This window comes from Actinia tenebrosa, unplaced genomic scaffold (assembly GCF_029948245.1).
Source record: "Actinia tenebrosa isolate PJP-AT-01 unplaced genomic scaffold, QUT_ActTen_1.0 PGA_scaffold3__52_contigs__length_22856419, whole genome shotgun sequence".
Taxonomy (NCBI): Eukaryota; Metazoa; Cnidaria; class Anthozoa; order Actiniaria; family Actiniidae; genus Actinia; species Actinia tenebrosa.
This window is the reverse complement of record NW_028292580.1, coordinates 12,706,466-12,724,550: the sequence shown is the minus strand read 5'-3', so window position 1 is coordinate 12,724,550 and position 18,085 is coordinate 12,706,466. Positions and strand designations below refer to the sequence as shown.

General features: G+C 37.0%; 2 protein-coding genes across 2 annotated transcripts; both read right to left on the bottom strand.

Annotated features, from left to right (window-relative positions):
- Positions 1 to 233: 233 nt before the first annotated feature.
- Positions 234 to 1,937, bottom strand: LOC116295653 (glycogenin-1-like). The gene is made up of 2 exons (XM_089034901.1): positions 1,689 to 1,937; positions 234 to 1,424 (listed from the first exon to the last, which is right to left on the bottom strand). Exon 2 carries the CDS (start codon positions 1,209 to 1,211, stop codon positions 279 to 281), a length of 933 nt encoding a protein of 310 aa, XP_088891027.1. The 5' UTR covers positions 1,212 to 1,424; positions 1,689 to 1,937; the 3' UTR covers positions 234 to 278.
- Positions 1,938 to 4,761: 2,824 nt separating this feature from the next.
- LOC148908671 (homeobox protein engrailed-1-B-like) lies at positions 4,762 to 10,640 on the bottom strand. The gene is made up of 2 exons (XM_089034903.1): positions 9,091 to 10,640; positions 4,762 to 5,495 (listed from the first exon to the last, which is right to left on the bottom strand). Exons 1-2 carry the CDS (start codon positions 9,398 to 9,400, stop codon positions 5,149 to 5,151), a joined length of 657 nt encoding a protein of 218 aa, XP_088891029.1. The 5' UTR covers positions 9,401 to 10,640; the 3' UTR covers positions 4,762 to 5,148.
- Between the last annotated feature and the right edge of the window lie 7,445 nt (positions 10,641 to 18,085).

Genomic DNA, 18,085 nt, shown 5'->3' with positions numbered 1-18,085 from the left:
AGTTTCACGGTTATATTGTTTGCACTCTAGTTTCCTGTGATCAGATGCTCCGACAGAAATTCCAAACAATATGACAATACGTTACTTGAGGCAGTAAAATTAGAATCATAAGATTAGTAGATTGCATTTATAAATATTAAAGATGACATATTTTGCAGTCCACACATTGGTCGGTGTCAATGAGTGACCTCTCTGACCGAGATCCCCCCCTCCCCCCCTACACCTTTTGGGCTTGTTTAAAAAAATGTTACTAGTCACTTTGACAATCACTGATAATTCTAATAATTCTTATTCCAGCAATTCTCGTAAGGAATGTTCCCAAATTCCAAATCAGGATTGAAATACTTGGTACTCTTCCACCACCTATCTATGTTGTATACTGACAGTGCTTCATAGAAACATTTCCAGAAAACAATGGAAACCTCTTTGAGATTAGTGATAGGTTGATCATAAAGCATTGCCTCGCCTCGACTTGGGCGACATTTCTCCTTCCATGGCTTGGGTGGAGGACAGCAAGCGAAATGGAAGGCCTTCATCGGACGGTAGATTATTCTCCTTACATTGTACGCGTACGATAATGGCTTCCACTTTCCTGTATTAGCAAAGTAATACCACAGTAGCTCTTGGTCACTGGGACAGCTCTCCTCTCTTGAGATCTTTTCCCAAAGATCCATGATGGATTGATGCTGTTTAGAATCTGGCTTGAACACCAGAAGACCTGCATTGAAGCAAGGATCAATCACTCCTGGTCTGGAACAGTAAGTCGCTGCAAAGTCTGCAGTCTCTTCAAACAGTTCATCAATGTTACTTAAAAGCATGTAATCAGGATCTGCGTAAATGATCTTAGAGAACTGAGTATAGTTCCATGCATGGAATCGAGTGTACGTCCCAATTATTCCTTTACTGGGAGCCACGTTGCTCAAATGCTTATCCATCCATCGACAATCCAATTTTTCCACAACTCGCACATCCCATCCAACTCTTGCAAGAGCATCACGTCCAAAAAAGCTAACCTCATCAGTCACAAGAACCATCATATTCTTAACGCAAGAAAGCGTTCTTATCGAGTGACCCAAAACTATCGCTGCAGGAACATAGTCATCGTTAACCAAAGCTGTTAACCAGGTATATCGATCACTGCCATAACTTCTCTTGCTTTGACAAATTTGCTCCATGAAATGTCTCTGAAGTTCGTGATAATCCCATTCCATCTTGCTTAGCAGTAATTCGTTTGCGACTCGTCTGCCCTGATCATCAGCAACTGCAGTGTAGATATTTTTCGTGTAAAAAAAAAAAAAATTTGACGCTATGGCCTTGGTAGAAATACAAAAGAATTGAACAACAAAACAGCACGAGGAGAAGTACCAGTTTTGCAAACCTCGAACTCTTTGCGACCATAATTTTTGTTGGGTGTCATGCAGCACCTATAAAACGACAATTATGAGAAAACACAAACATATGACCTAGCAATCTATAACAAGGCATTCATTGAAGTGGGAGTAAGAAAAGACAAGAAGAATTAATAACAAGTTAACATTGAATGTTTGGAAAAGCGAGAAAATGTGTTGTAAATGTTGAGCAAAGTAAGCTTTTTGAGTAGCATATTCCAACTTGGTTAGCACACAAGAACTGACTAAAAAGAAAAAAAAAAAAGAATAAACAAGCCTTATTATTGTCTATACGATTACCTGCTGTCTTAGGTTAGAAGTCGCAAATGAATGGTTGTCATTAGGACCTCGAATAAAAGGCTCTTAGGAATATCAAGCTACATGACATGCTAAACTGCTTGCTTGAAACGGTTTGGCGCGTTTTCAGATTCTGCGTTGCAAACATTGAAGTAATATTTCAAAACCGACAATGAGGACTGGACGGGATTTCAATTCCAAGCAATTAATTCCAGTCCGAGGCGTAGCCGATATTGGAGGCTTTGAAATGACTTCTCATGCTCATTATTATTCGACTTGGAGTAACTGTAACAAAATTAATTCAGTCCTAGGACTGAATTAATTTTGTTCCAGTTACTACAGACTGAATTCAGCCCTTTCATATGACTTTACCAGGTTTCAAGCAACATCATGTGACCCAAAAATAGCCCATTTATTGGCTGGTTTCTTCATGCATTATTAATGAGTATGAGAACTATGAAACACATTCATCTTCAACAACGCACGATTTATAAATAGTTATTCGATCTCTAAACATTTCCCTTCGAACATTGCCGTTTTGAATAACAGACGAGCGAAGCGCTATATATCAAATACGTGAAAGAGTGTTTCATACGATTTCCAAACATCAGGAAGTGAGTTGAAAAAACCGCGAGAATTTCTAGCCAACTTCGAAGTGTTTGGAAAGAGGATGAAACACTTTTTGAAGTACTTGTTATGGCTTCCCAAACTCTTTATACTTCTCTTAGAAATTCAAAGCAATAATTTGCCCAAATCGTAAGCTAATTAAGATTACCACTTTCAAACATCCTTCACGCTCATGAGTAATTTTCGTTGTTTTGTTTAATCTCCAAAACTGTTGCATTCTCTTTTTGCTCATTTAATGGTAACAACATGAATATAAAAAAAGATGATAAAATCATATTAAGTTATTATTCATCTGCTTATTTGTATTTGTATGCTTTTTATAAAATGTGTTATTTACATTAGCGATTGAAAAAATGAGGAACGGTATTTTAGTGTTCCATTGAGTAAAATGGTCCCAGTCAAACTGAAGTGGGCCGTTATTACAGACATAAAGCAATGCACTTTTTTGGTATACAGCTATTAAAATAAACTGATTTATGAGCGGCATAATGGATAGTGACTACTCAAGTCCTCGTGGAAGATAATATAACAGTCTTTTCAGAAGCCAAGTTCAGGTTTTAGGTTTTTTCATATTTTATGTATATAAGTTTAAAAAGAAAACTAGTTGTAAAAGACGTTTCACGGTCATCTCGACAACATCATCAGGTGTAATGAAAAATTTATCAAGTTTATGTATAAGAATTGTTTTATTTACATCTTGCACATGGAATAGCCGGCTTTATCAATTTGGATATCGTAAAAGCCAAACTATTGTTATAGTAAAGACATATCTTGGATGCAAATGACTAATGACAAGTCAAAGGCTTTACTTCCTTCCACCAATCAAATCTGTACAAATATTTTAGAATTTCGTTTCCTTCTCTAGGAACAGAGATATCGAAGAAACCAAACCTGGTTACAGGCAGTGGTGACTTCACCAAACGAGAAGGAAATGTACGATGTAAAGCGTAGTTTACAAACAGCAACCATGGAGCCCAGCCAGGCCTTTTCATATTCCCGCCATAATCGTAAAAAGTAAACAAATCGACTCCTAATTTCCAGCCGCGTCTTTTCATCTGGATTAAGCCATTTCTGTTTACATGGTCTTCTACAATCATCCCAGCTCGTTCAAACGGAAGAAAGAACTCGGATTTCTCTAGCATAATGTATTGTTCGCCACGTATTCCGATGTCGACGTCGTAATCCCAAGGAAGTGGTCCCTTTTCTCGCATAGCACCAAATATAGACCCATACATGAGCCAGTGGTCGATTTGAAGCGAGTTGAGTAACATATGTACTTCGTGAGTTAGGTTCAAAAGCTGTTCCATTTCTACCTTCGAGTGACTGCATTTTACAGTCGGGTCTCGAACATAATCTGCGTGGCTTTGTCCAGTGTATAAAACATAAAATGCAAAAACAGAGACAATAGTTGCGAAACTGCAGTATTTCGCAGTTCGTTTGATAAGTGCAGAACTTACCATTACAGAAGGAAGCTTTTGTGCTGTGACCAGTGCGTCGAAGGTAACCGAGAAGGCCTAGAAAGAGAACTTTGTGGAAAGACGTGTCTGTCAGTTTCCGCACGAGATGAAATTTAATTAATGACCAGGCCTAGTGCAGCGTCTTAAACGAAAAGTCACGCATGTCTGGAGATTCTGGTTTCTTGCTTTTGAATTGTATTGTATAACTACGTACCCAGTTTGACTACGAGTGATATGAATATATAACGTATCGTATTTTAATTGTGGTAAAATATTTATAAAGCTAAAATGAAATCAGTCTATAGCCCTTGGAAGAATGTTACTGAATATAATTGTTATTCATTGGTATCCAGACTCAGTGTGCAGCGCAAAATGGCTGCGCAAAATGGAAGTGCAAAACATTAACGGCGCATTTTCCAAATTTTCTTGATTGATTTATTTAGGACCATACTTCCAGACATCGGGTGCTGAACCGTCGTATGGCAGCGCGAAGCATTTACGGCTACGCCGGAGATTTCGGCCCCAACACCGCTGTCCGAGGACTTACAGACTGATCAGGAAGCTCGGCCGAAGCCTAAGGGAGAGGTTAGTCGGCCCCTATAAAGCACGCGCATCCAACCAATCAGAACGCGAGATTTATAACAGTTATTTTATAATCCATGTTAGATGTTTTTTGTCATACATGGTAAAATTAAATAGTTATATCCGCTTGTTTTATGTGTACATGCAAAGCCATTTTAGAAAAAATCTTTTTGAGGATATGTGCTTACCGTTACTATTAATAGACCGTTTTCTCAAGATTGCGTGCGCACCCAAATTTAAGGAACTTGACGGGCCCACAATGCAATGCAAAATCTACCCAATTTTTTTCTCAATCTCGGAATGGTTATAAGTATTTGTCGACTAAGAATTAGAAGTTTGGTCAGAACGACTACTAGAATTAAGCCGATGCCTTTAGTCGAGGACGTTTCGTATGATATTGACTTTGATAATAAATTTATGATAAATTTATTCTTATATTGTTACAATTTGTTGAACCCCAGTCAAAACATATGAGCAAGATATAGTCTAGTTATATAAGGTTTTTTCCACAAATCTATATATTTCAACTCGATCGCGCGGTGCTGCGCAGAATGAAACTGTACAGCGCTATGAAATCTTATTGCGCATGCTCGTTAAATTGGCGGGAAAGCGCTACAACGAGAGAATATATGCTTTTTCAATGCGTAAAACGTTTGTTTTGTAAAAAGCTTTTCAGTACCTTTTCCATATACTTTTCATACTGCCTGGCTACATATGTTCTTGGCAGCAATGATTCAGTTTGAAATAGTTTTTTTTTCAGAATAGATTGGACAGACGTCTGATATCGAATGCGTGATTTAAGAGCAACAGTATCCTCTCACAATAAGGCAATTTCTGGCATAGCTTGTGTTGATGTCATCATTGCATTTAGGAACCTGCCACGGGTTTCGTATATCAGAAAGACAAATTTCGTCTTCACCATGCACCTCTTTACGCCATCTTGTTCGTCTGTTTTGGAACCAAGTCCGAACTTGAGCGTCGGTCAGATTTATTTCAGCTGCTAGAGTCGACCGCCGCGATTTTGAGATGTATTTCTCGTTGGAAAATTCTTCTTCTAGTCGTTGGATTTGTTTTTGGGAGAACAGAGGGCGTTGCTTGTGTTTCTTTAGTGGTTTCCGTGGCCTTCGGACGTTGATAAAAGTCCCTAAAACCAAAGGAAAGAAGGTAATGTTAGTTGTTAGTAGTCCGGCTGGACATACTTGGACATCTCATCATTATTATTTTTGATGAGAAGAAGAAACCATTTCGATGTTACGGCATAATAAAATAAAATAAAATAAAAAAAAAACCCGAAAAAAAACCCCAGCTTTATATTCAAAGGAAGTGGCTATTTATACGGTAACCATGCAAATGCATAATGATATTATATTATTCAAATGCTATTCGTAAGGGAGCCGAATAGCAGATATCGGAGTTACACTCTATTGCCTTCAGACAAATGTTACATTTGGGTCAGTTTCTACACATTTATTGTATTTACCTAAATGCCTCAACTTGAAACAATTGTTTGCAGGCAACAGAGTGTAACTCAGATATCTGCTATTGAGTTGATCTATACTGTGATACGAAAAGCCATTTCAGTGCTATGGTATGGTCCTCAGCTACGAGGCAAAATGACGGGGGAAATCATTTCAACGTCCATATGACGACGAAAAATTATTTCCTAGCTAAGGAAACTAGGGAAAATACGACAGAAAAATACAAAAAGCCATTTCAGTGCTCTGGTATGCCCTTAGCTACGAGGTAAAATGACGGGGGAAATCATTTCAGCGTCCATATGACGACGAAGAATCGAAATCTTTTCCTAGCCCGGGAAACTAGGGAAAATACGACGGAAAAATACGTAAAGCCATGTAAAGCCATTTCAGGGAAGACAGCCGAATGAGATGAAAATACAGAGCAAAAACATTTAAATGTCAGGACAGGCCACCAGCTAAAAACCGCAAGAAACCCATTTCAAAGCCAGACGGATCAGAAGAAAAAGCATTGCTCCGTTTTAAAGTTATTTTTACATAAAAAAGAAAAGAAGAACTGAGGAAAGAGGACTTCTAGTGCCAGTTATGTAATGTACAGGAAAGCATTTACATGGGAAGGATGCCAGCATTGAAAAATAAAAATGGGGAAGCCATTTCAGTGCGACTCAGTAAAACAACTAACTCAAGATGAGACTGCCGAGAAGCCATTTCAGTGTAAGGCAGACCGCGAGAAAAATAACGTAAGATTCATATATCTTTGCACAGAGAAAACGGAAAATGCACGCTTTTAAGTTCACCCTTGCATCAAGTATATAAGACACTAATTTAACTCGTTTTATAAGTTCATTTAATCCAGCGCAATCAGTTAAAGTCAAGCAGCTTTTTTCATTCCTTGATAAGTATGAACGCATTCCAGAAGAATAAAAGTAAAGGCACTAGACTGAGAAACGTGATTTTTAAATACTACGCAATCACGAACTGTTCGCTCAAATTTAACGTCTAATCAAATCTTTTAGTGCTTCGGATTTCAAAATTCAAAGAAAAATACTAAAATATAAGTTTAATATCAATATTAATCTCATGAAAGTGAGAAACGCTTCGAATCTTTTAATTTAGAGTGGCTCATAGTTTAGCAAATTGTAAGCAACTACATCTCTATCTATCGAAGCTAAACACCTTATGTGGGATAATCATTCAAGTTAATTAAGTAATTGAATTTACACCTTAATGGAGACACGGTTCTTTCTCTCAGTCTTGAGACATTAACACCGAATTATCATTAAGATATATGTAGCGATGTAAATCGAAAAAACAGTACTACAAATTGTACAAGTTTGATAATCATTTGAAAGTTTTCTTGTTTATGCTGCACAGGCGCTGAGAACGCCATCAAAAACTAGGCTAAAACTGAGCTAGCGTACGATAATTTGGAAGTGCGATGAAGACAGTTAGCCAGTATCTTTTCTATAGACTTTTCTTGTTTTATATTGGCCTTATTACGATCTTGAATTGTACTGCGGAATTAGATGATTAACACTCAACATTAGCATATCAGACGCTAGCTAAACATTTTCGCAAACCTTTATTTTTTCACAACGAAAAATAGGAATAACCTGAGTTTTTGAACTGCCAATGAATATCAATGAATTTCTCTATGAGAACAAAGTCTCTCAAAACATTCCTTAGTTTGTTGTTCAGAGTCGTTTCTCAAGTGAGTACTAAGGATGGTTTACGTTCTGACGAGACGGTTACACAAGAATGGTTAACATGCACAGTGTTCAAAAAAAAAGATCTTTTCAAAAAATTGATCAAAAAAATCTGATTTAAACATTTGAGGACATCGTTCGTTGCTGAAGTAAAAGCTACCACAAGCCGTTGTTCTGAATTCAGCAAATATATCCTTGGTGGCAAAATTATAGCAATATTACAGCATGTGTTTCGCTTTCGCTCAAAATAATTCATACAAGACGAAGCATCAAAGGTATACTAAAGTAAAAACTGTGTTTCTCAACATGTTCTCGACTTCCAGATCAGAGTCAAGCTAGAAAGATGTTTATTCGTAGGTTAAAAGTTGGTTTTAAACTGTTTGAATATAATCTCTTTTTATTAAACCACATTAGCAAGAGCATGGGAGGCGTTGAGTAACATTCCACATCGTTTACTTGTTCATCTGTAGATGGGCTAGTCAGTTTATTCTTCTCAGTTTTAATTCAGTCCGAACACTTTAACAAATCTTTACTTTAAGTTTTTTTGATAACTATATATCATTTCTAATAATATACATTTAAACATGTATATAATTAGAAATGATATAACGGTAATTGTTCTTTTTCATCCTGTTGTTTTCTGATTGATTTACCACAAATCCGCCACTCCTTGAGGATAAACACAAAACTAACCCGTCGCTTCAAGAAAAAAATAACATCATTCCAAAATCCTTTTTGTTTACTTGCGATACGTATAAACTAGAAAACCTCGTGCATTCAATATACGTCACTTTAAGAGCGTATAAGCTTACAACCCGGGGAGGAATGTCTACTAAAAAACTTCAAATTCCTTTTCAAGTAATACTTTAACAGGTTTCCAACGAATTTTCGTTGACTATGAATCTCAGTGCTCCCGGAGCAATGAATGAAATAGTAGTCGTAGGCACTTTGAAGCTTTTAGATTTAGAACTGGCGATTATTGTCCTTAGAAGTGAAACTTAAAATGACCAATATATATTAGAACGTATTTCAAGAGCAAATAGTTTGAACCATTGGCATTGAGAACGTAGTTCACTGTGTGTATCAGTACCTCCAGTAAAATATCGTGATATTTGCCGTCAATGAATCGCTCTGATGAAATAATCTGTCTCTCCGCGAATGATGATTTACTGTCGATAAAACGTGTCTGAGCGCAGGAGTGATTTAAGACTTACAAACTCTTTTGAAATTTTGCCACTCACTAGACTTACGTATATAAAATCGTCAACGGAAACACTCATAAGCGGACTGTACAATTTTAAAGTTTGTAGTATGTATAACTACTTGTTTGGTAAATCAATTGTAATTTGTAGTTGTACAAAAAGTAGCTCATGAATTGGTAGAAATATATATATAACAAGAAGATTTATGAACATAACAGTAAAAGTGTTGTCATCAATTCTTTGCAAGAAGCTTGATTTATGGCATGGAAAAAGTATTTAACTTAGACATATCATCATAAAGTATTACTCTGATTACATTGATTTATATACAGTAATAAATCTTGAATAAAACTCACCCGAAGGAATCCCTTGTCTACAGTATCGAGTAGCGTAAATCCAAGGCGGGATTTGTGCACCAGGATCTTCATAACACATCCGTGTTGATCCTGGTAAGTTCTGCGAGAGAGGTGGAGGGATGATGACGCTGCTACGATCTGACGGCTGGTCAGGGGTCCTAATACTAGGTAATTCCCTGCTTAAATTATCGTTTGAACTCTCGTCCAAGTTGAGGAGATTTTTGATTGAAAAGGGGTGACTGAACGATGTACTCTTAGGCCCTGGTTCCACTGGGGTAAAAGCAGAGCCGTGTTTTACAATAACTGACATGCTGTCCGCACACTGAACCAAGTGACTACTGGTCTAGTGCTCTTTCTAGCGCTGTTGTAAACCTAAGAGACAATGTTCACACCCTTTGAAGTGTCTTAACACTTGGTCTTTCGTTTTGTCGGATCTTTGGCACCAGTTATTAGGTGTTGGTAGACACTTGTCCCGCGTACTCTTATATACTAGTGATGATAGCTCGCCAGTTACCTATTGTTCGTATGCTTGGCCTTTAATTGGCCTATCCTTAATACGCTCAAATACCTGCGGTTTGAAAACGGATAGCTCTCTGTCCACTGAACCTTAAAACACATCAAGGGAAATAGGGGTTACTGCAAAATAAATTATCTTCGCTGTAGTCTATAGTTGCGGTGTTGGTAAATTTTAAAAAAAGGTCAGAACAGATGAGGAAAATCGTACTTCAATTTCGTGTGCGATTCGCACCAAGGGTAACTTTTTGAAGCCACTTAACTGTCTATTTTCTTGCCGCTTATTTCCGGCTATTCAAGATACTTCGAACTCGGAAGGAAACATGTCGTTAGAGAAGGGTTCGACAACACGACCAATCCGGATGCTAGAGTTTGTAAAGCATTCCTTAAACAAGTGACGAAGCATAGGAGAACAATTGGACGTTCACTTCGACGTCATATTGTCTGGGCTGGCGATGCTATTTCTGATGTCTGATGAAGTGAGGAAAGACTCTTCAATTTCTAACACACCTAAGATGACTTCTATAGACCTACTACTCTATTTTTCATCTATTACTGATTACAATTATTAAAACGCATGAATTGTTTAGCTATTAACCATGGCTCAATAGTCATAGAGGTATACAAGAATCGACGATCTGAAGCAAGAGTATTTTTAGCGTTATTTTTGACTAGAGACGGAAGTTATATAGTTTGTTCTGTCAATGCAAGCCAACCCCATGATTGCTATGCGTGTCTTTATTTACGAATTCATTTTGGCTCACTGTTATATTTAATAGCAACGAAAATTGACATTTTCTGTAAAACAAAAATGTGTGGTTAAAACTAATCTGAGAAAAAAATATCATGCGAAAAAAATAAATCTAGAACCCCTTAAAAATAAGTCAATATTAGTTTTCCCTGACGACGCGTAGTCTAGCGTAGCGGTACTCGAAGTAGATCAGCTATTTCTATTGTTTTATAAAATAACAAGAGACGCCTTTAATTAAGATAAAACCATTAATACTAACTACGAGAACTACTAGATAGCTCAGTCAATGACGAGGAAATTGGTCGTTGCGAGATACTGATATTTTTGACTGTTTATAATTAGAAGGAATAGTTCAAAAAATTAAACACTCCAGTGATAAAAAACTCGTACAGATAAAAATGTATGAGAGCGTAACTACGCAAATATCAACTTTGAATTCTGAATTCCAATTCGATCTGGAGATGAGCCCCTGGTTTTGGTGGAGACTGGACAATCACTCCCTAAATGTTCGAAGTAAAATATATTATATATTTAAGTTCAATCTATACTAGAACCATGTAAACTGACAGAAGAAACCAAAACCCGACTCAACTGATATCTCTCAAAGACATTTTCAACATTTTCAACAATGCCATTTCCGTCCACCTATCGAGACTGCCTTCCCATGTTATTTATTCGAGCGCTGTTTTCAGTAACAAGATCTACTGAGGTCAAGCCAGTCACTGTAATTTGTACGAATAGAAAATCAAACTGTTTCCTCGTTATGTTTGATAGAACTCCCGACACCAGGAAATGCTCTGCGCGCTTTGAGTTCAAAGTAATCTTTCCTCTTTGGAGATAGGTTTGTGCATCTCCATCCACTAATCCCTGTGGTCAAAGTCAATCCTGCCTTCTTTCCAATATAGAAACAGATTCACTCAACCAATCTAGTATTAGCGTTTTGTTTTCCGATATGCCATTTCCTACGATAGATTTTCTACGGGTTTCCACTAGAGATGTTTCTGTTTTTTTCTCCCTGCTTGTAAAAATCAATATATGAAAGCGGATCGTTGTACTATGTTTAGGATATTGGATGTATCAGTGTGAGTGATGGTCCCAATTAGCACGACTATACTACTGTTAAGAGTGGAGAGGCCTATTGATGTACCCATGGTTAATAGACCGTTAATAGCTAGACTATTTAGGAATTTGTACAATACCACTGTGCTCTTTGATTACAGTCTCATTTACTCAGGGTTAGCGTCATTTTAGCCTAAGAATCTTCAAAAATAACAAAGTTAAAGTTAAGAATACACAACTTGAACAATACAAACACTTTGAAATTTCGCGAGCCTTCATTGGAACACATGAGTGTTCTACACAAGATCAAGGCCTACCCTGAACAACAGATGACTCGAAACTGGAGTACGTATTCAATGTTTAAACCGTTTTAAAAGGGATGCATAGATGCGAACAAATAAATGGCAAATATTCCAGACAGTGGAAAAAAATATTTTTTTAATGAAAGAATGAAAGAGCGAACGGACAACCGATAGGCTGGCTGAATAAACGAATAAATGCAAAAGGGATTTTGCTTTAATTGCTTATTCAGTGCGCAACTGTACACTTCCTTACACCATGGAACGATGGGAACTAAATCAAGTCAATCAGTAGTTAGAAATGACAGAAGGCACGCAAACCTGATGTATCATTTCCAATGTGTTGAGATAAAATCTCTCAAACATTTCCCACTTTCTTGAGCACCTTGCCAACAACATCCCCTCAGAACAGGAAACCAAGAAGGTATCTAGATAAGAATTGAAAAATATAATGAGATAAGTAGGGGACAGTCCTAGACGTTTCCTTGTACGCAGGCATCTAGTTCAATAAATAAGGTTTCATCTGTGATAGTGCATATTATTATTTGACTAGCTTTAAGAAGGTAAAGATAAGAATGGATAATCTTAAAAGATAAGTAGGGGACAGTCCTAGACTTGTCCTTGTACGCATCGGCATTTAGTTCAATAAATAAGTATTCATCTGCGATTGAATACTATCTTTCGGCCATGGCGGCCATTTTAATGGTCGTCTGTAACCTCGCTTTCCGTTAGCTACGTAGATAGATTTTGTACGCTGTTTATTAACGACTCTTTTAAAAAACTAGAATAACAAAAAAGCAACTCCTGGATTCGAGACTAAACCCACATACAATGGCGTTTTAAGAGTCGTCAATATAACCCTGAGTTCGGTTAAATAATCAGACCTGTTAAAAAAGTAAACTGAATAATAAAAAGATGAAACTTTAGCCGTTATTGAGCTCTCGACATTTTTATTATTTGTATGTGAAATACATCACCGATATGACCATCCCTCTTTGAATCAAGACATCGGAAGGAACAAGCCAGGGAGTTGATCGAGTCCGATGCTGACCCCGGGTAAATAGAGATTAATCATAAATAGATGTAAATTGTAATAATTGAGATTGATTAGCCGGACGGGGTGACTTAAAAGCGAATAAAAAGGTCCGGAAAGTCTTGCAACACAGCAGGGAACAATCGGGAACAATATGACAGATTCTTTGTTTCAACTCGTTTCTAAATGCTCCCGAGGCTTGAACTGAACTAATTTAAGCAGCGTAAATTACTGTGTCCTTCACCATGTTTTCAAATTATTAAACACCAAGAAAGACCTCTCCCAGAGTTGGATATCATTTATGGATTATGTAAATTATGTCTTTAAAGTGAAGCCCAAAAACAAAACTAACAAAGGGAGGCCGAGACGCAATTTCTTGACTTAGTCGATCTATCCTCCACTACTAACTATGATCTATCTTGAGAAAAACCTCTTGTTCTGTTGTTTCTAGTTTACTGCGGAAAAACGGCACAAAAAAATTAAACATACAGATTACTTCAACCCGACATTTTCTGCGGAGGTTATGTTTTGTAATTTTACGATTTTATGGCCCAATTTTATTACTATTATTATTATTATTATTACTATTATCATTACTATTATTTATTATTATTATTTATTATTATTATTATTATTATTATCATTACTATTATTATTATTATTTAATTATTATTATTACTATTATTATTATATGTTTATTTCAACTTCAGACATTTTTGCTCCATGAATACAGAATCAATGAATACAAATATCTGCATGACTGGTTGTACAAAGATGTTTACAAATTTAACAATTGTACAGACGTTTCACAATCTCACAGTTCTGTGAAATAACCCATTTCTGACACTTTCTTACAATTTTTAGACCTTCAGTGAGGCCTACATCAGCCAGTTTACTACTATTATTATTATGATTATTATTATCATCATCATTATTATTATTATTGTTAAAACAAAATGAACCGAAAATGATAATTGGGTTTGGCATTGTGGTATTAGCAGGTAATACTCTATTTTAATTGATTGAATCAATAAATATCACCTCTATCATGCACTGTTGTTTAAGACTCACCCCAAATATTTTAGCTTTATTATCAATCGTTTTTATTATTATTTATGGATTAATTAAGAATAAGAATGAAGCGATCTGTGGGCTTGGCATTGTAGTATTATCAGGTAATATTCTATTTTTGTTTGATAGAATAATTGACATCATTCTATCACCATGATTGTTATAACTCACCCAAAACATGCATTATCAAATACTACATGGGATATTTGTGTCGAACAGGATTGGATTTTCCGTTATATTATTCTTAAGATAACTAATTATACAAATAAGAAATAGTAAAGACATTGCACAAGTCCCTCAACAAACTGAGCGGAGTGACATATATAATCAACTACTTATATCACGGATCAAAAGATTTGCAAAAATCTAAAGTCGGAGATTCAGTGACAACTATGAATTTCAAGTAAACTCTATACAACTATAAGTATCTTAACTTCAGACTAAATTTGTTTTTTTCTCAGTCTGCGCCGTTATCATTTTATAACACATCGAAACATGCATTATACGACTTACAAGACATCGGTTATCTAAGTCCCGGTCATATTGGCTTAACTGAAGATATATTTTGTTTGGAGTTAAATGTGTCTTATTAGAAAAAAAGGCTCTCAATACGTAATATCCGGGCTCTTATGTTTCTTCATTTAGAACACTGACTAAGACGCGAGGTATTTCAGGGCGTGAACAGTAATTCAAGTGAGATGCTATATTGTGGTCGAGTAAAGAACATGATCATTGACCTTTTAAAAACCCACAGAAATGTATCAAAATACGTACTCCCGTACAGGATAAAGTGTACAGATGATTTCCTTTGGCATCTTAAAGGGAAATTTAAAAATCTATCAAAATAATCAAGCTGGACAAGAAGTTGAAAAATATTTGCAAATCGAATAGTTTTGCTCTATCGGAGTTATTCTTATGAAATACGACTATGGTCTGCTTTGGGTAGTGATGTAAAGCGAAACTTAAAGCGTGATTAATTGTTGGCTAGTCATCATACTAATTGAAAATTGAGAGTGAAACTTGAAAAAGGATTAAAAAATAGGATTGTAAGCGTTCACACTTTATTCAAGGGCTAGTTGAACAGTTCTGAGATTTCTCTTCTCATATTTATTGTAAAACTAACCTCTATTCAGCTGAAACCCTTTATTAAAGCAGACACCGGGCAAATTGCAAAGTTCCGAAGATGTCGACTAATAAAAAGCTACGCGAAAAGGATAAGTAGTATTTACAAGTCATTACTATATTGGTAGAGTACAGAAGCTAATGACGGAAGAATTTGGAATATTTATTCTCATTTTAAGACAGCAATTCAAAAAATGATTTTTTCATTTAATACTCGTACTTGTCGATTGAGTAATGAAGAAACCGAACTATAAGTCGGTATAGGACTTAACATTAGCCAGTGACTAGCAAACCTGTGGCCCTCGTTCCACGAATGAATTGGGAATTTAGGAGTTGACTTTTGCCGAGGGAAGAAAACTGGAGCATCAGAAGAAAAGTCTTCGCAGCACAGGAGAGAGCCACCAAGCAACTCTATTCACATACGACGACTGGTTCGGGAATCGAACCCTTGGTCGTAGTAAAACAGATCCCTACGCCACCCGTGATTCCCAAATGCCATTTGAGGAACCTTAACTTGTACATTGAGAGCCAGCGAGATGAAAACTGCTGTTAGTAGATTTTTAAGATCATTAATCAAAGTCTATCAGTTTCGAACCCAATAACTCGACTTGCCCTAGTCTTGAGTTATATCCTCTAAACTGATGAACACTAAAGGTTAAAGTATTGACAGATGATAGAGTACTTTTGGTTTCGAAATTCTTGAAGATAAATGAATTCCTGGCTCTAATACTACCGAACGGCATTCTTATGACAAATATAGTGATTTTTGTATCAAGGCCACCTATTATTAAACGAAACATGATCATTAAAGGACGTCTCTTGCCACAGTAATTGCAAAGTCGTGAGGTTTCCTACCAATATTTTATACTGTAAAATAAACCTCTATTCGGCGGACACCCTTCATTAAACGGACAGATCGCTGCACGGTCGCGAGATTTCCTTCCCATATTTACTGTAAGACAAACCTCTATTCAGCGGACACCCTTCATTATACGGACATCTCGTTGCACGGTCGTAAGATTTCCCCCCCATATTTACTGTAAGAAAAACCCCTATTCATCGGACACCCTTCATCAAACGGACAGATCGTTGCACGGCCGCGAGATTTCCTTCCTATATTTACTGTAAGACAAACCTCTATTCAGCAGACACCCTTCATTAAACGGAGAGATCGTTGCACGGTCGTAAGATTTTCTTCCCATATTTACTGTAAGACAAACCTCGTTTCAACGGACACCTTTCATTAAACGGACAGCTAGTTGCACTGTCGCGAGATTTCCTTCCCATATTTACTGTAAGACAAACCTCTATTCAACGGACACCCTTCATTAAACGGACAGCTAGTCGTACGGTCGCGAGATTTTCTTCCCATATTTAGTGTAAGACAAACCTCTATTCAACGGACACCCTTTATTAAGCGGTCACCGGGCAAGGTCTTGAAGGTGTTCGCTTAATAGAAATACCACTTCACTTTGGTTACTACTGTCGATAAAGTTCTTCGAAAAGCCAACGGCGCTGCAAACGAATTTGGAAAGAATACGTTCTGTTTTAAAAACGAATTGGTATGTCTATTTTTCCTTTTCTTTCTTTCCACTTTTCCCATTTTTTTAGTATCTCCTCAGCGACCAACCTGCATTTATACAAATTTTATTGCTATGTAATAGTTAGTAGACTAATAAAGGTTTAATAGGTCTTACTTTCATTGTTGTTGTTTTGTTTGGTGTCTATTTGATGTCATTGATTTATATTACTCGGGCTTTCAAAGAAATGCCCGAGGTATAAATTGGGCTTTATTTGCGTTCTGTCACAAATCGCAGTTGCGTTCAAAGCGCATGCGCAAGTTCTATGCGCGTGCGTAGTATGCGCCACATAAGCACATGGTCGAGCAATGGCGGAATTTTTCAAGGTTTCGTCAGAAGGATGACAGTGTTCGCGAAGAATTCTTTCGATTTTCTGCTATGAAGCCCGAGTTCACGCAGATATGCGACTAGTTCCGTATTAACATGGGTTATGCAAAACCACTCTAGTTTCATAACGGAAATGCGATTTCATTTCAAGTTTTTTATCTTCAAACTCGCCAAGAATGTTTATGAAAATCTTTGAATCGATTTTAAATCAACCTAATCCAATTAGATCGTTTAGGAGAATGTCTTCTAAAAAATCAGGAAATTCTCTCTGTTATTCGAGACTATCTCGCCAGCTCAGAGGAACTAGCCGTTCATAGTTCTCCCATATACCATCCGTCCGGTCTCCGGTTTCTCCGAATAACTTCGTTAATTAAAACTACATTGATGGATAGCTGTTTCATAACAGTATCTGGTTCGTGCTGGGACACTCATGAAACGGCAAGCAGAGGGAGGGGGGAGGGGAGTAAGACGATCATGGCAGATTAAGTGATCCCCCCTCCCATTATTGTTTACTTAAAAATTCAATGTACACAGGAGGAAAATGAATCTAGAAGATCTCAATACAGTGTTCATGTTACGTCATTGCAGCCATGCTAGTTGACAATAACAAAGCATTCTTCATTAGTTTCTCTTGTTAGATCAACCAACATGGCAGTTGTTTCATTGTTATTTATATCTCAAGGGATTTTGAGTCATATGGTTGTACACACTGTATAGACTTTCACCGACCTTTATCCGAATTCGCTCGACAACTCCTCAACACACGAATTGATGGCTCCAAGCTAGTCGAGGTTAGACTTGATAAAATTATCTATTTAGATTTACGTAAGTTAAAGTAAATGTATGAACACATCAAGTCCATCCAAGCTCGAATTGGAGTCATTGTTTCGGGATCACTCGAGCGATTTCGGGAAAGGTATTTTGGTCATATTATGCTTAATATTTGAACACTGATATGACTTTGTTATTGGACTATCGTTATTACTTTGCCATAGCGAGTTAAAAGCTATGACATCCAGTGCGCATTCAGTGAAGACCCACGGCCAGTTAACTCGTCAGTGGAAATGAAATTTACCATCCCATTCCCAATCGCTCGTACGTCCACATCCATCTATCCATCCCATCCAATGCACCCATCCATCCATCCAACCATCCATTCATTCAACCATCCATCCTATCCATCCATCCCATCCATCCCATCTATCTATCTATCCCTCCCTCCCTCCACCACGTATATGTG